Genomic DNA, 21,670 nt, shown 5'->3' with positions numbered 1-21,670 from the left:
ACTTGGTTTAAATTCCAGGCCCAGATATTTGTAATTACTAACTATATTTATTGTATTTATTATTTAACAATCTGCCAGTTTTATTAAATATCATTATTTTTGTTTTTGCAGTGTATATATTTAATTTACTGAAACATTGTTGTAATTCCTCTTCAGTTTCTGATACTAAATCATCTGCATACTGTAAAGTTTATTACTTTTTTGCATGATTTATCTAGCATATGGAGTAAATCATTTCAAAAAAGATTAAATAAGGTGGGACTGACATTACATCCTGTCTTACACCCTTCAGTGACTTAAAATGTCTAGTAATATTATATGTAATTGTGTAATGCGTCTGTGATGCTGTACTCTGGTAACATTTCTGCAGTTGTCGTCTGGCATAGATAAAGTGGAAAGAGTTTTAAAGAGACAACTTGTGGTGGAAAACTCAAATATGTATTCAAACACCTGAACTACCAGGAAGTTTTAACCATTTAAAAACAAATGAGTGCTACAATGTTGCGATATATTTCAGATAAGACATTGATTCACTCATTGAACTAAAATGCAATAAATATTTATAAATTATTCAAAATGTGCAAGTCTTGTTTTTATTGTTACAAGTTTGAAACAAGCATTAATACATAATTACATGGGCACTTGGTCCCCCAGACACAATTATTTCCAATTTCTATTGATGTCTGTATTATCCACTCGAGGTGGGGGTTTTATTGGACGCCATCCAACTCATTGTTGCCTAGTTATGTATGCAATTGAGAATTTTAATCTCAAAGCTTTCTTTAATTTCATCTACAAGGGGTGTTAATTATTAGACTCGTGAACTATTAGGGCATATATGGAGTTTACTAATTATATATCTCAGTAACTTACAGGTATACTAATTATATATCTATCTTGTCACCTCTGTAACCCCCCCCCCCCTATTCTAAGGATTGTATTCATTCAAAACCAAGACCAATGTTCAACAAGTCATTCAAAATGACACAGTCCCAGTTAAATTTTTGAAAATTCTCTTTGTGCTAGTCATATTAAAGCGGAGGGGTTGAGTTCCAAGTGGCGTATACAACAGATTGTTTATTTACATCAAAACACGCGTTCCGTGTGTAGTAATATGGCAAAAAATAAAAACAGCTGTTATTCGGCCATCTTTGATATGATTATGAAACACACTGATATGTATGATGTATGTGCCAAATACGAATGAAAATGGTACATAAATTGTGGAAATATAGTAGTAAGGCCAAAAAGTCGGATGGCTGTTAATCGACCATCCTTGACCAGATTTTGAAACAAATTGTCATGGACATGCATCCTAACATGTATAAAGTACATGCATGTGCCAAATTTGAAAGAAAACCAACACAGCACGTCCAAGATACCGCATAAAAAAAAACAAGATGCCTGCCAGTCTACCATTTTTGATCCAATTGCGAAATAAATCGTCATGGACATGTATCCTAACATGTATAATCTTGAATGACAACTGGCAAAGCATGTCCAAAATTCAACATTTTCAAAAAAACAAGATGGAATCGCTAAACCAGTGCATGTGTCCCACATAAAGTACTAGGCACAACAGAATCAGTCCAAGGGATTCTGAGATACGACTCCGGACGGACGCACAGACCGAATTATTAGTCCTGTTTTCAGACTTCGTTCGAACGGGGGACAAATTACACTTGTATTTAAACCTACTTTTCTCAGATCTTTTTATACCTCCTACATGTTGAACATTTTCTTTTGCCACTATCAATTAAAGTTCCTGAAAATTATATTTCCAAATAAAATCGGGTTTAATCTGTCCTAGAAAAGTCAATTGCTCATCATTATTTTTATACCTGTAAATCCACCATCATCCCCTTGAAATAAGCACAACATAACGTGCATATTAAAAATGATTATTTGATTTTATTAAAATTGGTAAAAACATTAGAAATACAATTATTGCGCAAATCAGAATGTACAACTAAATGTACACAATTAAAATATTCTTTACACGAATCAATTAAAATCAAAATTACATTAAAATAAATTACAATAACATAGTTTAAAATATGCAAACGTCGCATTGCAAATAGTACTGATTGTTGCCCTTAGAGAATGACAGGCAGTCAATGTAGTTTTATTTCTTGCTTGGCAACCCTGCTTGTAAAATTGATGACATTAGGACTTTATCTTGTAGTGCAAATTCCACCTCCTTTTCTTCCAACTTTAATGATATCTATAAAAACATGGAAATGGGGAAATAATTCAGTGAGAAGTGATATGTAAAGTATAGCATGAATCTAACGTCTAGTGAAATTGCCATTCAGTATTCCATGTGACATTAAAAATTTATGAAGTCAGCTTTTAAAAATAAACATACATGATTGTATTACATGTAGTCTAATATTTCACATAACATAATACTGATACATACTTTGGTCATGATACTGTCCTTGCCTTTCTTCAAACCAATGATTCCCCTGGATTCTATCAAGGAGCAAAGTGATAGGAACTCTGACCGATCAACTGAACCAACTTGTCGACTCTGACACACTTTGCAATATGATTCATGAAGCTGTGAAGAAACAAAAAAATTGAATAATTTTTCACGTAATCCTAAAGATGGATAAAAATACAATGAAAACCTTGGGGCATATATGAAAACATTGCAGAAATTCAATCATTGTTGCTTAGAGACAAAGTATTTTATTACCTTTCCAAGTGTGATTTCTTTGACTTTTCCCTGTTTTACCATTAATAGTAACGTACAGATGATTAACTTCTGTTGTACTGGAAATGTTTGTTGTTGTTTATTTGAGGAGACCATTTTTGATCCGTAAACATCCGATATAACGCTTGATATGTGTAATAAGCCAACTTTCTTTGGGATTCCAGGTTTGGGACTGGTTTTCCTCTGGCTCTGAGTCACAGACGCTGTGAGAATTGCAGAAATGAAGTTATTTGTGGAAATATTAGGCGTTCAATACACGTTACTGAGTTGCATATCACACCATGCCATGTGACACCCAGAGAATAGGAGTTTAACAAGGATCACTTTAAATTTTGAATTTACTTTAGAAATGCATTTTTAACACTTAACAAGGTACTTTGTGCAGAAAAATGTCACATCTTAACCTTTTCTCCACCAGTTCTCTATTCATCACAAATTTACAAAATAGTCCAGTTTATATTTTGCACCGTCTTTCTGAAGATTGGGACAAAAATAGCTAACCTTTTTGTGTAAAAACTAAAAATTGTGACTGTTGGCTCGAAAATTAGGGTTCATTTCCAGAAATATTGAAGAATGCAAGCAAAGAGTACAGAAAAATTTGGGCAAGAAAGTCTGGTGGTGAAAAGGTTAGATCATTGGTAACAATCAAATCTTAGACACGACAATGAAATCATACCTTGACTTGATGGTTGCAATATAAACTGACTTCTCACATCACTCTCTACCACTTCCACTGCTCTCCTGTGAAAATACAATATTATGATTCAACAAGTCATTGTCAATGACACGTCCCCGTTCCGTTCATATTTGAGTGACATGTACATTCAAAGCAGATCATGACCGAAATGCACCTGTATATGTACAACACATTGTACTAAATCTGTCCTATTATGTTTAATGTATGTACCAAATTTGAACAAAATCCGTCCATGCATAACTGAGATCCAGGTCCGGAATGGTTAAAATGTGCGATTTCAATGCATTTTCGGCCTTAAAGCGGCCACCATTTGGCTATCGTTAATGAGATCATGCATCAAGGTCCTATTATGTTTAATGTATGTACCAAATTTGAACAAAATCCATCCATGCATAACTGAGATCCAGGTCCGAAATGGTGAAAATGCGCGATTTCAATGCATTTTCGGCCTTAAAGCGGCCGCCATTTGGCTATCGTTAATGAGATCATGAAACAAATGGACATACATATTTATGACATGATGTACCTTGTGTGTGTGAAGTTTGAACTTGATCAATCCAGACATGTCTCGAATACGGATCCAGAACTGAATTCTTTAAAAAAAAATGGCCGCCAGTCGGCTATTTTGAGCTTGATCCGAAAAGAAAATGACGTGCATCAAGGTCCTATTATGTTTAATGTATGTACCAAATTTGAACAAAATCCGTCCATGCATAACTGAGATCCAGGTCCGGAATGGTTAAAATGTGCGATTTCAATGCATTTTCGACCTTAAAGCGGCCGCCATTTGGCTATCGTTAATGAGATCATGAAACAAATGCACATACATATCTGTGACATGATGTACCTTGTGTGTATGAAGTTTGAACTATTAATCCAGACATGTCTCGGATACGGATCCAGAACTGAATTCTTTAAAACAAAATGGCCGCCAGTCGGCTATTTTGAGCTTGATCCGAAAAGAAAATGACGTGCATCAAGGTCCTATTATGTTTAATGTATGTACCAAATTTGAACAAAATCCGTCCATGCATAACTGAGATCCAGGTCCGGAATGGTTAAAATGTGCGATTTCAATGCATTTTCGACCTTAAAGCGGCCGCCATTTGGCTATCGTTAATGAGATCATGAAACAAATGCACATACATATCTGTGACATGATGTACCTTGTGCGTATGAAGTTTGAACTCTATTAATCCAGACATGTCTCGGATACGGATCCAGAACTGAATTCTTTAAAACAAAATGGCCGCCAGTCGGCCATTTCAAATCTGATCCAAAAAAAAAAAGACGTGCATCAAGGTCCTATTATGTTTAATGTATGTACCAAATTTGAACAAAATCCGTCCATGCATAACTGAGATCCGGGTCCGGAATGATGAAAAAATGCGATTTTGATGCATTTTCGGCCTTAAAATGGCCGCCATTCGGCTATCGTTAATCGGATCATGAAAAAAATGCATGTGCATATGTCCCATATAATGTGTGATGTATGAGTGAAGTTTGAACTTAATCGGTCCATGCATGTTCGAGATAAAGGTGATCACGGACGCACACAGGGCAAAACACAAGTCCCCGTTTTCGGACTATGTCCGAACGGGGACTAATAATATTTACACTTATATACGCTATCAACTTGGTATGCTGGATCTATCTATTCCCTTTCTCGTAACAACTTGCATCAATTTTAAATTTAAACCAATCAATCTAAATATACATCACATCAAAGCTTAACTGACCAAATAATTGGACTTTGATTTAATTTCCTGTTCTTTTTACGATGGACACACCAGAGCATGTGTTTTTGTGTTTGGTTTTAACAACTGTCAATACATGTTTATGGTGGAAAATCTGCCAAAGTATTATGGTGAGGTGACGGCAGAATAAATAAACCATAGCTAGTGGAGACAAGATGCATTTAGCAAGATGCACATAATAAAGGCTGGTTTACTCACCTGCATATATCCAGTGCTTTTCTCATATCGCCAGCAACGGCAGCCACCTTCCTTGCACAAAACTGAATTGCAGCTGGATCAACAACTGGAGCACCGTCAATTTTTGTCTGAAAATGCAATTCGCATTTAATTTTATTTTCTGATAAATTGAGATTTTATTAATGTTGATACCCAACATTGTAATGTTTTGAAAATCCAATGATAGAATAAGAGCACATACATCATATTAAAACACAGCAACACAGGATGTGACAATCCCACACTAAATGGTAGTAACAAATGTACAAGGTTATCACAAAAACATGTATGCACCTTTGGTTTGAATCATTTTTATGCATACATCAGTTTTCTGTAGATAACCTCACAACAGACTAATACACTTACTTTATTTAACCTGTCTGTTAGAATGGTAACAATCTGATCTTTACTGTAAGGAGAAAAATTCAACAACTGTGGTTTACATTTAGGTCTTGCCTCTAGTCTTGGAAGGATTCTGTCAGTCAAATCTAGAGCGTTGGCAATACCTGCAAACAAACAATGAACAATCAACTCAATTTTGCATTTTATAATTTTTTTTATTACTATGATTGGAAAAGTTATTATATGATATGAATTATAACAATTATTTTTTGGGTTTGATAAATTCAAACTTTGTTATACTCACCAATCAATACAAGTCTGGACTTGGGCAATGATGGCCATTCAAACATAGTGTAGAGTACTTCCTGGTTTCTACTGTCAAGTTGATCTATTTCATCCAAGATAAGAAGCCTACAACACAACATTCTTAAACTTATAACTATGATTATGAAAACAAAATTAAGACAATAATAGCTATTCTAAATCCTCTTTTCTATGACAATATTATATTTAAGTGTTTTTTTTATTATATTTTTGATACAATATATACCACACTTCCCCGAGCATAAGCCCACCCTCTGTTTTTAGACATTTAACAGGTTGAGGGCATCCCTGAATATAGGCCCAGGGTGTTTTTACCGAGAGTCAAAGACATTTATTACAAATATGCATTTTATTGCATAATAATCTTGATTGGTACGGTAGTTTGTTACTACTTTTACGAGAAGGTAAAATTTTAAAACAAAATAAATTAGGTTCTCTAAATGCATAGAATACTACTTACACAGTCTTGCCAGGAGATGTTAATTTCTTCTCAAGATATTTGGCAGAATCTTTAGAACTACATTTTTGTGATGAATGAGTAAGTTCTGATATGACTTTCCTATATATAGCATTACTGTGTTGTAAAGACATACAATTCACAAAAATCACTTTGGTATTTTCCATTTCACTCTGTAATTAAATTACAAGTAGACATAATAAATTTAAAATATTGCTCAATTTTGTACACAGGTTTGTCTGCAGGAATTTATGATTTATTATTGAAACAAAGAACATGTCATACACTACAAAGGCATATACAAACCGATCACTGGTAGCATAGTGGTTGTCGCATCAGACTCGTGATCGGTAGACCTTAGTTCAAATCCTACATTAGGCTGAAGATCAAAGGGTCTACTCCTACCCTGGGTGAGTGTGCCACAGACTCAATGGGAAGGCCAATTCCACTGGCTGAGATTCATTCACTTACGAATGCGACTTTGGGGGAACCTTGGATAAGGTCCGCAGGTGCTTGTGTTCGACCGAGCCTGGTTGACACCAAGATAGCGCATTAAAATTGTCATTTGACAGGGAGATGGCCACACAGCCCTGTCATGTAGTCCCAAACAGGAAATGACTTCTGTGGCAAAATGCACTATGTGTCAGCACTAGCACTTGCAATTTGCACTTAAAAAAAAAGTCAGGAGTGACAACAGTGACATTCAATGTCCGGAACTGTCGCCTGGCACAAAAACATTATTTAAAAAAAAAAAAATTCTACTGTAGAGTGCTTTATTTTCGCTTGGAATTAATTTTCACTGTGGTTCAGTTTAAATAAAATTCAGCAAATATACCTGTATAGTAAATTATGGTTTAAAAAAAATACAGTAATCATGTTGTTTGAACTTTACTCTTTAGTTCTCAATTCCAAGCTTATTTGCTCTATGGGAAATCACACTATTTTTTACAATGAGATAGTTGCATTCACAGGAATTTTTTTTGTTTAGAAACTATGGGAACCAATTAACACTTAGCCACTATTCAATTAGCCTTAAACTGATTCAGACCATCAACACCTCTTTGTTTTACATTTCCTGGGATTCCATTGGACTTTAACACATGTGCAGCTGAAAGCCTTTACTGAGAGCCAAAATGACTAAGGGAAAACAGCAATGTGCTAATGCATCAGTTTCCAATTTGTATAGAATGAAGCAAACCATTGCCCAATTACTAGATAGTATTAGACAATCATCAACTGCCCCCAAAAGCTTTAATTACTAAATTACTTTAATTAATACATACCTTATTATTTGAAATAATTTGCATTAATGATGCAGTTTTTCCAGTACCAGGCGCACCTGAAATGTACAGACTTCCTGGTTTACTTTTACCAACATGTGTACGAAGAAAATTTGTTATTGCCACAGTCTCTTTCTCTCTGCACAGCAGGTTTTCAGGCATTGATGCATGGAGAGCTCTCTTTACTTTATTGTAACATTCACCTGGTGAAGAATATACATTAAAAGTTAATGAAATGAAATACACCATGTATTTCTTGTAACTTAACAAAAACATGGATTGTTATCCAATTTTCAAAAATACATAATTAGGCTAATTTTTGAACTTGAGAATTGTTCTGCATACCGCAAGAAATGGGAAGTGACCATCCTCCAATGATTTCTAGACATCTCAACCCAACAATTTCTCGACCCAAGCCACTTCGACCTAAATTGGACATCTCGACCCAGACACCCTGGACAGCTCGACCCATCGCATCGACCTTATCTAAGTGTGGCGACGCGAACCTCTATCTAGTTTAACATTGATAATGTTGCCCTTCGAAAAAATATAAAATTCTCGCGATCCTGTGTATCGTGCTGTATATGAATGCTGTGTTTGAATGAACGATATCTATTGATTCGAAACATTGAACACAGGGAACATGATCGAATTGATTTAATATTCAGCCAATCTTGAATAACACACGCGGTGCTTCAAATATAAGTCTGCATGTCTACAAAATAAAAACAAATACTAGTAGTTTGTTAACGCCATTTCACGCCCTTTGTTACGTGTCAATATTAGTGGCAACACATTTCGGTGTCACCTCCTTGACGTCACTTTCAGGGGTCGCGTGCTGTGAAATGAACAGCAAAAGCAGCGAAAAATAATAAATCAGTAAAACAAACACTGTGGTCTAGGTGCACTGGGAAAAGTACGACGCTATTGGGATTGGGTCGAGGCGACGAGTAGTCTGAAATAGGTGGGTCGAAATGTCCAGGGGTCCTGGGTCGAGTTGTCCAATGAAAAATGGGCAAGATTTTTTTGGGTCGAGATGTCCAGCACCCCCTCCAATGACCCCTTTTCAATCAGACTAAAAAAAGAACTTGACATGGTTTGATATTTAAAGAGATTATGTTATCATAAATTAAATAGAACAAATTTATTTAAATTAACTTGCCTTCCTGTCTCATTAGTTTCAATGGAGTTTGCTTTTGTTGAGATGGCGATTGCAGGTGAGACGGTGTCTGCAGCTGTTTTGTACAAGGTGGTGGTGACTTCACACACTTTGTGTTAATCTGATCACGTACTGGTGAAGAACAGGAAATAGACTTTACAGAAACATCCTGCACATTTTGTAGATTCTCTGATTGTAATTTCTTGACAGCCACATGATGATTAATAGTTTTCACCGGTGAATTGCAGGGAACTTTGACTGGTGATCTGCTACCAATGTTATTCAATTTAACAGTGAATTCCTTTAACTGACATTCACTGACTGGTATATTCTCCTTTTTTATTTTCCTAGGGCTGCATTTTGGAGTTGAAGGACAGGATTGAGATTCTTTACACTCTGAAATAAAATACAAGATATCTTGAAATTACACAAATGTGAAATGTAGGATTTTATGGCTTCCCGCCAAGACCACGTATAGAGTGCATACAGCTGAAGAAAGTTTACAAGAAATTATAGTTACGAAAATTTATATTTAAAGGATATTATATATTTTCAGAATTCTAAGAGAAATGTGGTTATTAAGAATCGTGGTTACAGTTGTGTTGACGACGACATGCCCAAAACAAATATCCCGTATTACTCCAATTAGACGATATACAAGTAACAGAATACAGTTACTGAATTACCTTTATCTTTCTGTTGATGTCGTTTTCGGTGAATCGGCAAGCCCTCTGTCACTTTGTTGTCCTTTTTCTTTGATATTCTCGCTGGTGACTTTTCAGATTTGGTTTGTGACCGTGTCTTGCGTCGCTGGAACGAGATGGTGGACTGCTCCGACATGTTTTGTTTTGCTTCTAGTTCGAGAGAAAGCCCTTTAAAACACAAATATTGCCACTTGCAACCTTAACAGATACGATCCGCAGATGTTTGGGGTTACACTCACTTGTCTTCTGAGCGAAGGTGAAAGATGGACAAAGATCGACGTCGGAGAAATGTGAAAACGAAGAAGAAAAACCAACGAAGGGTAACAACCAGACCACCGAGACTAAAACTCCGAAAGAATAAAAATCCCGCGAAATATAATGACGCGTTTAGCTGATTGGGTAAAATCCAGTGATTTCATTGGCTGTTGTTGACTGGCGGGAAACGTCATTCACAGGGCTTTTTGACCCTGAATTTGACCTCAAGAAACGGAACTTTAAAAATAAATACACTCGACAATCCACATTCACACAACTAATGTTATTATAACATTACAAAAAACATTAATTGTACGGTATATTTTAAATCGAATTTAAGTACATATCTATCGTATTTTAATGTTGCCCATATGAAATCACGTGGCATGACGTCTCGTTATTCACGAGATTACGTTCGACGTTGAGTAGTCGCCATATTCCAACTGAAATTTGCAGTGCATTTCAAAGAAGTAGACAATTCGAAATATTCACTATATATAGTTATTTCAAACGAATTTAATATGTCGGACAGGTAAGTAATAATGGTATATTAGGCTAGCCTAGCAAAATATTTCAACTATTGTATATCACTTACGAAACAACTTACAAGATCGGGAGTAAATGGCGGACAAAGCTACATACACACGATGTTTTTAATAATGTACTTTCCCGTGTAACTACAAATAATTCGCACGTTGGTATAGGTCGATCGAAATATATATTTTATAGTTAAAATGTATTTAATAAGCATGGGGACGACTCAGTTGGTAATGATAATATATCCACAACATTATATCTAAATAAATTCACTATCGTACCACGAGGATATTACAGGCATTCTACAGACCGGAAAGTGACGAAGCAATGACGCTGTTACAACTGAAAGCTGGTTTCTTCACCACTGTTTTAATCAGTATATAATATTTCATTTTAACGAGATAGTTAATAGAGTTTGGATGTATGATTAAAAATTGTATTTTGCATATACACATTGTCATTACATAGCAAATGCAAAATCAAATGTAAACTGGATACCAAATGCAATATTAGTTTTATTCAACTTGTGTAGTAATGTTAATTTATTCCTTGCCATGCATGGCTTGGAACACTATATCAATGGTAAAGGAGTGAGTAGTCTTATAGCCTGGGACAAGTAAAATTGCTACACTGACAACTGAATAGTAAATCACTTGCCTTCACAGATTTAATACAGTACTGTATATGGAAATATTATATACATACAAAATTGAAATGCCCTGCTCTTGAGATATCCAAGGGGTTCCAGACAGGCAGATTTATGTGGAATATTTGAAAATTGCCTGTCCCTGTGAACAGGTGAATAAGCCTAAGGCTATCAAGTTTTTAATAGCTTGCTAAATGAAATAGTTCAATGTTGCTAATCTCCAAAAAATGTTTTCAGAGCTTTTAGATGATAATGAACCAACATGAAAATTGTATTTTTAAGTACTATGTATATTTAAATTATCTTGATAGGGACTGGTACATCATTAATTGAAACAGGTACATTGTCCAATAGACAGAATAAATTTTTTAATTTCATCCTTGTAGTGTAGCCTCTTCATATATTGTAATTTACCCTCATACCATCAGGAACATATAGACTGTACAGTGATGAAGGAAATGGAATGTATGTGATGCCATCCAGTAAATGAAGAAACAATTGAACATTGAATGTTTTGATATTTTTTTCATTTACATAAAAGACATTATTGTTTTTGTGTATTCTATGCTGTTATTTCAGGGAATGTAGTGGTGAGAGTAGTTCAGATAGTGATGACAACCAAAGCCGTTCATCTAGTGATAGTGAAGAACTGAAAGATAGCCCTCGATACAGTAGAACAGAGTCGCAACGTGAAGCTATCAAGGAGTCACAGAAAAAGAGAAAAATTAGCACTGATGAAGAAAATACTGATCCTAAAGCAAAATCCCAAAAAACTGATTTAGAGATATCACCTAAAAGTAAGGAAGTATCACCTAAAAGTGAAAGTAAAAGAAAAAACGCAGAGTCATCTTCACCCAGAAAAAGAAAAGAACATTCTCCTCGGGGAAGGGAAAGAGATGAAAGTTATGAAAAGAGTGAAGGCGAATATACAGACAGTGATGAGAGTGAAGATACTAGAGGGCCTGGTGTAAAAAGTGTAGTGCAAAGTGTTGTACAGAGAAGATCTCCATCGCCAAGGTAGTAGCAGTTTTGATAAATCACGTTTCTGTCAAAATCCATGCTGACAATATAGCACAAATTTAAATATTTCCTGTTCACTGGCTGAATGTAATGCTCAAATGATGTATTTAAATTACTTCCATTGGTATTCTGTCCAAGTTTACTGTCATCTTGATTGGTATTATGAAGCCTGTCACTGGATTGTTTTATTCAGTACATGTTGTTAGTTTATTTTTGAGTAAGTCTTGATTCATTCATCCATCCATCATTCAATTGCTTTCACATACATTATGTATTCTATGATTCACCCCTTAACACTCTTAACAGCATTGCTTTACTAGCGACTTTTTGGAAACCACTTGCCTGGTACCATATGCTGGGTAACCTCAGATTTGTTCATTTTGTGTCCTTATCATTTAATTCTCAATATTTATTAAGAAAGATTTTTGTAAAAAAATTGTATATTTGACTACCGTAAAATTCTTTTTTGAGGCCGCGGCTTTAATTAAAATTAATTTTTTCAATGGACGAATTCAGATGCGTGAAGTCTTGGTGCGGCTTTAATTAGAGCATTCACTTCGGTTACAGTGGGAATTTTTTTCAGAAAACAAAGGCCAGAAGGGATAATGAGATGCACGACATTCGATTGCAACTTTGTTGCGATACTAAGGCACTTTGGAATTTTTACACACAGACAAACTTGTACACAAACGAAATTTCACACTGTATAACATACTGCACAATAAATAATATCTACAAATAGATTTGTATGCATTTTTAAATTACGGTACTGTATACTACAATCTCTTGAATAGACTAATTCGTTAGCACCGGTCACTCTTTTAGTAACCGTGCAGACAGCCGTCTGACACAGTCGATTGCGGCATGTTCGACTTCTGGCAGAGTGACTGTACATTCCATGTTTAATCTAGACATCGAGGAAATTAAAATAAAAAAAGTCAATCAAAAAAAAAAAATGATAACAAAAAAATACTCAGTATATTATTTAATGTAATATATATTTATTTTCTTATTTTTGATAACTAAAAGTATATTCTAAAAGAAGTCAAAACAAAAACGAATGCATTCTTAGTTGCAAATGATCACGGTAACGGTCATGCTGCATTTCACACAAGTGAATAACTTACTTGTTTTCGAAGTGTTACAATTGCTGATTATTAATTAGTAGTGATTATAATAATGTACAAAAAATAAATTCGTTGAATTGTTGTGAAAATTCAACTTAGTTTCACCGCAAGCGAATGATTTTGGTCACATATGAATGCTCGATCCGATGCGATATCCGCCATGTTAGTTCAAACATCTTTCGTGACTTGAAACTGTTATGTTGACCTGATAGGTCAAGTCGCTAATTAACCAATCGAAACGCTGGATGGTGGCAACGTGATTAAATTACCATAGCTCTTTTAAATATGTTAATGTAGTTCAGCGACCTCATGGTAAACGAAACACGGCTTTGATTTCGATGGGAAAACGGCATGATTTTTTTTTAAATCAAGAAATTAGTTGTTCTCGAAAGATAAGCTGAGCATTGAAGAAGAATTTAACACTTTTGAAGATAATAACAGCTCATTGTCGAAACGCAGTTTACCCAGTCACGTTACCCACAATAAACCTGTACTCTGGAATAAGTGTCAATGACTACGGAAAACCTTAATTAGAATCTAATTTAAGCGTCAGGAATCATTGAAATGTTCGAAAAATTATGCCTTAATTTAAAATTAAATGGTACATCTATTTCTGAAATATGTGGTGGCTGTTTGGTTTGTGAAAGTTTGGGGTGCGGCTTATATTGCAGACTTTTCCCTGGGATCAAAACTTGGCAATTTCAACATGAAACAATGTCTCAAGTTAGGGGTGCGGCTTCTATTAAAGCTGCGGCCTCAAAAAGGAATTTTACGGTACTTGAAAAATACAAAAGTTCTCTATTTGTAGCAAAAATTATATTTTTGACTTATTTAATATATCTAAGACCAATGTTATACTTTTATTTATCAATTCACTGAAGGCAAAATAACCATAATAATGTAGTTAATTCTTTTTCGAAACAGTGACTTGATGACCAGTTTGGCTAAATGATTTGTGTTACCGTACTCTACCGCGTTAGCGCCCAGGGGCCTCAACTCAGAAAATAACGATTTGTTAGGGGTGGGCGCTTACCCGAGCACCCCCCTCGAAAAACAGTGCAAATGAAATTTGATTCATCAAATGACAGATTACGTCTTTGAAGGAAATCAAATTACGAAGTTAGTTGAGTCGTCATTGATTTTCACAATGAAGAAACAGAAATGAGCACAAAAAATATGCACATTTTATTACAATATTAATTACGTACCGCCAGAATTTACGAAATTAAAAACATTTGAGTTAGTTGGAACACAGTCAAAGTCAAAATTGTCATATTATCTCCACTGACGAAGGTGTTGGATCGTACACAAACTCTCGATGAAAATCACTTTCTGCCATGATGCATTTGCAGATTTCACCTGCAGCGGCGTCCTTTGACCTAATGGGTCAACTTGGTTGTCAACCAATCACAATGCTGTGTTGTACTGACGCAATTCTTCGGAAATTCCCGAAGACTTTCGCAATGCGGAAGTGAATTATCGATGTCATAGTACGATCTGTTGAAATTGATTTCAGCGAATAAACAACATAGTTTTTCCGAAAAAACTAGTAACTAGCCATTTTTGAGAGGTAAACTGTAAACAGCGTAGTTTATGCACGGCTACCGTGTTATACGCATTATGCGGTCGATATCCACGCTGTATCATATAAAAAAACGATTACCAAGATTCGTAATGAAATATTTACCGCATTTTACTTGTATCAACAGGTCATTGTCGAAGCGTAGTTTATGCACGGTTACCGTGTTGTACGCATTATGCAGTCGATATCCACGCTGTATCATATAAAAACCGATTACCAAGATTCGTTACGCAAGACCAAGTTTTAAATTACTAGTAGTTGCATTTTGAAGGGGTGGGCGCTTTGCCGAATGTAACCCCAAATATAAAAATTGCGCAAAAGTGGGGGGTCGAGTACGGTAAATAAATTGTCCCAGATGTTTAAACCATTTTTAAGTTTTACTCAATTCAGAATTAATGATGATGTTTGTAATTTGTAGGAGATATGATGAGAGGCGTTCCAGGTCATCTCGCTATCATGAGAGAGACAGGACTAGAGGGAGATCTCGAGACAGGTACAGAGACAACTATGATCGGTAAGTGAATTTATTGTGCATTTCATGTGTTCTTGCTTACAGTTGATAGTTATGGTTTTCAATTTTCCATGATTTAGAAATTAGGGCCAAATTGTTGAATAGTCATTCAGAAATATTGTGACTATGTTAGCTGATCACTTGTTTTTTCACCAAAATCAGTGACAAAAGATATAACTATCTAAGATTTAATTTGTCTTCACCAAAATCAGTGTCCCTCCAGGCAATAAAAGCTCACCTCCCATTCTGATTACAAAAGATGATTTTCTAAATCGATACTCGGTTGTATTGCAATATCACCTTGTTGATCTTTGCATTTTCTTTGCACTCATTTTCATGCTGGCTCAATTTCTATGATTTTCATTCTGATCACCTGTGTCTAATTCTTCTATCTACATTAGCTGAGTTAAGGATGAGACCCAGGTTCGTGGGCGCTTATATTCAAACCTGTAATTCACAGTGAAGATGGCATTTGAACACCTACATGTTATATATTTTTAGTTAGCTCTGTGTGAATTGTGTGAAAATATATATATATTTTTTTTAAACTAGTGAAGTGTATGTGTGTTTCTCTCTAAAATAGGCTTTTTTGAGTTTTTTCACTGAAAACAGAAGTACAAACAGGGATCTCGCCAACCCAACGCGAGTGCCGGTCGGTCATAAATATTAATGAGCTATATGAATATTAATGAGTTCGGTCACAGTGCCAATATTTTTGGAATTAAGACATTGTTTCACAATTTAGAACAGTTTGAATTTGAAAATGAAATATATTCGAAATACGAATGCTGCAGAGTAAAAACAGAAACAAACAAATTATTGTTGCAATATTAATGTCTCTTGTAAAAAGTTAAATAAAACTCATTTAAAACGTTTCAGCCAGTAATATGTTCACGATCTTGTATTTCAAATACATTCTCCTTCACAAAATCAACCCGGTAATTATTGTATCTTTGCGGTTAGTGTGTGTGTGTGTGTAAACAGTACAGTTCTCGCGGAAGCTTTGGCTTCACTTCAGCTTCACCTTCGCTTCAGCATCGCATCATTATGGCATTGTTATGGCTTCAGCATCGCATCAATGTCGTGACATAAAAAAGTTGGGCGGTTAACGCTTCGCTTCATTGTGGCCTCATTATGGCCGCTATGGCGACAATGTGGCATCAGCATCGCTTCATCAAACAAAGAAGTACAGAACTCATTTCGATCAACCTCTCGCCCGCTTACCCTTTTCAATCGCTCGCTTTTGCGACCGCTTGTTGAATTTCTGCTTTATTTTCGACTGTGCAAAAATTCGGACTACTAACAATTTTCTGGTTTTCATAGATCACGGTTACTAGTTTAGTAACCGTGCATAGATGTTGAACAACCGTCAAAAGTTCAAATACTTTTTGTTTCAACTATCTATAATTATATGCACGCAATCTGACCCTTTGACCTAGATTTGGCTGGGATTGACTATTTTATTTTAAACAATATTCTGACGTGACGCACTGCTACAAAATGTATTTCAACAGAAGTACGACATGGTTGTCCGGGTTTCTTTTCCTGACTGTGTTGAGTTTACGATTTGTATAATTATTGTTATTTCCCCCAAGGAGAAGACAAGCCGAAGGACCATGAAGTTAAATAGAAGTCCCACGCATGGACTGAATGAATGAAAATATTTCTAAGGTTAAAATAAAACCTAATATCTCTTTGTGTATTTGTCAATTTTGCATATATTTGGTATGACAGTATGTTCGTAAATATCTGGAAAAATCTCGTCTTTCGTTAATAATTTCATTTGTTTGGAATGTCTACCGACCGTGTCCAAATAATTTGTTTGGAATATCGATCCCCGTTGGTTTCTCCAAACAGTCCCGACGTCCATTATTCAACACAATCAGCATTTATTTATCGTAATTCATGGGGATCATGTCCCGTAATTTGTGGGTTGTAAAACCAAATAATTAAACAAGTACTATTTATTATATATATTTTTTACCTCATGAAATTACAACACAGCGTAGAGTTGTCACGGTGAACAGTCGCCTTGAAATCGATGGAACTTCAATTATCCATTTCTCGCCTTGAAATAAAATAAAAAAAATTCGAAGAGCATCGGGGAATATATTATTAACCAGTCTTACCAATCGCTAGTTTTATTTTATTCAAATCCATAAAATTCACGAGTTTTTCGACATTTGTTGGCAACTTCCGCGCTAAAAATGGTTGAAAATGTGGGTGTGGTTCTCTCGCAAAGTCCCGTTGATAATACGAACAAATATGGTTCTGTGACCCAGGTCGTGCTCCGATCAGGTGACTTTCAGCAAATCAATGATATTGTAACAAAGCATATTTGATGCTAATTGAAGGGTCGTCGTACCGTCCAATCTCCGGCGTCGATTCACTGTGCTGTGACAGGCTTCACGATCATTCACTGAAAAACATCGGTATATTTTGACAAACTGCTGGGATTTGACCTCAGTTCAAAAAAAGAAAAACTGGGCTGAGATACAAATCAGTTTTGCAAGTTGGGAAATAAGGTAAACCAGATTGGGGTCGATGATATTCAGTATCGAAGGACTTCCGTGTGTATAATGAGTTTCAAATTGTTCATCGACTGGTCACCAAATACTTACGGCTACAACTAATTGAACACTTTTTTCTGAAGCCCAATAAATTATTTCTGCATGTCAAGTGCTATTCGATTTTTTTACCAGGCCTGTGGCTCATTTTAATTCGAAAATATTTTCTTGTGAGAATACTTTTAAAGTACGTATAGATCGAGCTCAGGTCACTGATCGTGACTTAATTTTGAAAATTGGATGTAAAATTTTACCAGACCGATGCCACCACAACCATGCAATCATAGTTGAAAATGTACGCACTTGTTTTGGAACTTTGTATCAAGATGGCAGGCGACAACGCCTATGCACCAGGCGGCGTACGCGTGTTTTGCATGTATTAGTAGTCCGGGCATGGGATCGGACTCGGCTAAAACTAAACGAAACACAGAAAAATACCACCAAAATGAGGAATCTGAATCTGTTCTCGTACCAGCAAATAAAATGAAAGAAAATAAGGTAATTTTATAACAAGAACAGTTTCATTTCGTATAGCAAATTGTGTTGTTTCCGAACGGCGATTGCATCGTGTGATTTAAATTTATCACATTTTTCCTTGCAGTCAATATGACACTAGTCACCTTGCAGATTGCGATGTACTTCACATAGTTTTTGGTACCCAATACTCGCAACATTAAATAATTAATCCAGATATCTTTTTAAAATGTCATTTTACTCTTGGTCATATTATTTTATTTCCCTTACCGCTTTGAATTTCAAATCGATTACATATCGAACTTCTGTACATGTGTTTTTCTCTACTGCCTTTCCATGTGAAAATAATGAGGTCATACTCATGTCACAATACTTTGAAGCTTATGCTATGTTGATGCCATGAGACTGCGAAGCTGAGGCCACGATGCCACAAAATAAGAGAGACAAAGACAGCTTCAATTTTCAATGACGCGAAGCTGATGCCACAATGATGCGATGCTGAGGCGACAATGATGCCACAAAAGCCAAAGCTTCCGCGAGAACTGTACTGTATGTGTGTGTGTGTCCGTCTGTTCCACTGATATCTCAAGAACCATACATCAGTTTTTGATGAAACTTGGTGCATAGATGCTCTGGGCTAATGTGCAGATTTGATTAGGTTTTGGTAAAATTTCGTGCATATTAATTACCTAATTTGCATGATAATAAGCTAATTTTTAGCTGTTCCATGACCATTGATATCTAAAGAACCACTTATTGGATTTTGATGAAACTTGGTACATAGATGCTCTGAACTAATGCTTGGTTTTGATTAGTTTTTGGTAAAAATTACCTAATTACTAATTACCTAATTTGCATATTGATTAGTCAGTTTTCGTTTTTTCTCAAGTACTAATCATCACATTTCAATGAAACTTGATACATAGATCCTTTAGGACTATCCAGAGACCTGATTAGTTTTAGGGTAAATAATTGTGTATATTGATTACCTAATTTGCATAATTAATTAATTTTCAGCTTTCACACTGATTTCTCAAGTACTAATCATCACATTTCAATGAAACTTTGTACATGGATGCTGTAGGACAATAGACGGACCTGGATAATTTTGAGTTAAAATCTGTACATATTAATTACTAATTTACATAATTAACCACTTTTAAGCTATCACACTGATATCTAAAGTACTAATTATTCCATTTCAATGAAACTTAGTGCAAAGATGCTCTAGGACAATGTACAAACCTGATTAGTTTGGGGTTAAAATCTGTTTATATTAATTCCCTAATTAGCATAATAATTCATAATTTTTTTTGGTTCCAATCACATTTCAATAAAACTTGGTACATAAATGGTCTGTTACATTGTGCAGACCTCATTAGTTTTCCATTAAAATCTGTTCATATTAATTTTCTGATTTGCATTATTAGTTTTCGGTTTTTCCATCACTATCACTATCTCTGACAAGTAATTTTGAATTAATACTCTCAGCACATAGGAGTTCTTTCTAAGCTTTTTTTGAAACTGACATGAAATAAAAGTAAAATTAGTTTTATCGGGAGTGGATATTTTTGATCACACAGTCGCTGCGGTAAAAAACGCAGACCCGCCATGATGTTTGTGACGTATTATTTGACCGGCATGTGTCCTTTGACCCGATGGGTCAAGAATTCCATTAACCAATCAGAATGCCACATGGTAATGCCAGTAGAATCCGAAGTTTTCCGAATGGTAGTGATCATAAAAATTACATTGCGGAAGTAAAGCGATGTCGTAGCGTGTGTTGGCATCGATTTCAGTCAAAAACAGCATGATGGTTTTCGAGAGAGGTGATTAGCAATTTTTAAAAGGTAAAATAGGTCTTGAAAGAAGAGTTTTTACATGATTCGCGATGATAACAGTTCAAATGCGTTTTACCAAATCATGCAATAAACATGTTGATTTTTTTCATGAGTAGCGTAAACTGATCGTGAACTCCGCTTTGCCCATGTTATATCGGGGTGGAATTGATTTTGAAAGAATTTTAGCTTTCAATCTAAAGACTGTCGATCGTCAAAGTATTTACTTACAAACAATCGGACAATAGTCCTGGTCGGAAGCATTTTCGTGGTGGTCGCTAATTTTGAGTGCCGGTCAGACCGCCAACTAGCGTGGCGAGATCCCTGTACAAAAAACATACTGAAGTTGCAGACATTCTGTCTATTGTTATAAACTGATCAGCAAACTGGGAATTGAACAGTGTTTGGACAGTACAAGGCAAGCCTTTGTTTTCTTGAAATAGAAATCAAAAGTGAAAACTTATAAATAAATTACCGTTCTACTCAAGATTTCTGTCGTTTTAATAAGTTCATTGAATAATGTGATACATACCGTTATTGGTATACTAAATGAGAATCTTCTGTGAAAAAATTGAACTGTTCCATTGTTTGTCAGACGTCTATTAAAGTATTGCGCATATTGCCAAAATGAAAGGCTTGAAAACGGCAAATCTGCATAAAAGTAATTTTCTTGTCTTTCTACTCGACTGGAAACCTATTTGAAACGATAATTTTTTTTCATGGTAATTTGCTTAGATAATACTCGTATCTTTGACGTTCCAATCGACGAAAATAATCATACAGCGGGGGAAAATGCAACGAAGTTTCAGAAACCACTCTGTAAAATGGCATCACCTGTTTACGGAGTCTGGTTGGTCACACTCGTTGAAAGTAAAAACAGTTGTTGCTGCAGCAGCACCACTCGTGTGGGCTGTCTAAACTATATTACACAAAATGATTTGTACTCAAAACAAGACGTCGATTCGTGTAATATTAATTTTCTTGGACGGCATTGTTGCTTCGTCGAAATACAGTCTCTCAACAAAGAGGGACTGTGGTCCAAAGCGTAATCGTGTTACTGATCAGACTCTGGTGGAAGGTGGAATATTTTTTTTTCGGCATGTCACAATAATAAATATTTTATGCTATTTAGTTAGTATAGTAGGCTGTCACTCTGTGCTATTGGCTCATTTGACTGAAGGAAGGATTCATTGAAAATAAAATACACCGAATATACACTTTTTCCCTATATTTTACATTCAACTCATCAAAAATGACCATAATTTCAATAAAAAACACCCAAAAAGTCTTTTCAGCGAAAATTAATTTTAATTAGCTAAAATGAATTATTTTACAGTACTAATGTTTTGTAAAGTTTTTGGGTGTATGATACTGTTTGAGAATGTTAGCATTCCCACGACAGTATCCTCTGCTAAATTGATAGACAGTATTATTTTTTTCTTGTTGGCAATGAATTCT

At 35.4% G+C, this 21,670-nt stretch overlaps 2 protein-coding genes across 2 annotated transcripts in view; one reads left to right on the top strand and one right to left on the bottom strand.

Moving 5' to 3' along the window:
* Window positions 1–1,885: 1,885 nt before the first annotated feature.
* Window positions 1,886–10,071, bottom strand: LOC100372760 (DNA replication factor CDC6-like). Its single transcript, XM_002733157.4, has 11 exons — window positions 9,638–10,071; window positions 8,955–9,347; window positions 7,796–7,995; window positions 6,516–6,685; window positions 6,036–6,142; window positions 5,756–5,895; window positions 5,372–5,478; window positions 3,396–3,460; window positions 2,702–2,922; window positions 2,423–2,563; window positions 1,886–2,224 (listed from the first exon to the last, which is right to left on the bottom strand). The coding sequence occupies exons 1-11, from the start codon at window positions 9,789–9,791 to the stop codon at window positions 2,126–2,128; spliced, it is 1,797 nt and encodes a 598-aa protein (XP_002733203.1). The 5' UTR covers window positions 9,792–10,071; the 3' UTR covers window positions 1,886–2,125.
* A 226-nt stretch (window positions 10,072–10,297) lies between these two features.
* Window positions 10,298–21,670, top strand: part of LOC100372609 (uncharacterized) — a 36,918-nt gene continuing 25,545 nt past the window's right edge. The window contains exons 1-3 of the mRNA XM_085496158.1: window positions 10,298–10,442; window positions 11,673–12,110; window positions 15,241–15,336. Of these exons, the coding sequence (XP_085352284.1) occupies window positions 10,432–10,442; window positions 11,673–12,110; window positions 15,241–15,336 (545 nt within the window). The 5' untranslated portion in view covers window positions 10,298–10,431. The remainder of the gene's footprint in view (window positions 10,443–11,672; window positions 12,111–15,240; window positions 15,337–21,670) is intronic.

This window comes from Saccoglossus kowalevskii, chromosome 22, assembly GCF_978046115.1.
Source record: "Saccoglossus kowalevskii chromosome 22, keSacKowa6.1, whole genome shotgun sequence".
Taxonomy (NCBI): domain Eukaryota; kingdom Metazoa; phylum Hemichordata; class Enteropneusta; family Harrimaniidae; genus Saccoglossus; species Saccoglossus kowalevskii.
The sequence above is the reverse complement of the archived record's forward strand: the minus strand, read 5'-3'. Positions and strand labels throughout refer to the sequence as shown.

What these genes read in the sequence shown, in the direction of transcription:
- LOC100372760 (XM_002733157.4), bottom strand. Translation starts at nt 9,791, where the DNA reads ATGTCGGAGCAGTCCACCATCTCGTTCCAGCGACGCAAGACACGGTCA. An exon ending in AAATTATTTCAAATAATAAG is followed by an intron (nt 6,686 to 7,795) that starts GTATGTATTAAT and finishes ATTTAATTACAG; the next exon opens with AGTGAAATGGAAAATACCAA. An exon ending in AGGACAGTATCATGACCAAA is followed by an intron (nt 2,225 to 2,422) that starts GTATGTATCAGT and finishes ATGTTTTTATAG; the next exon opens with ATATCATTAAAGTTGGAAGA.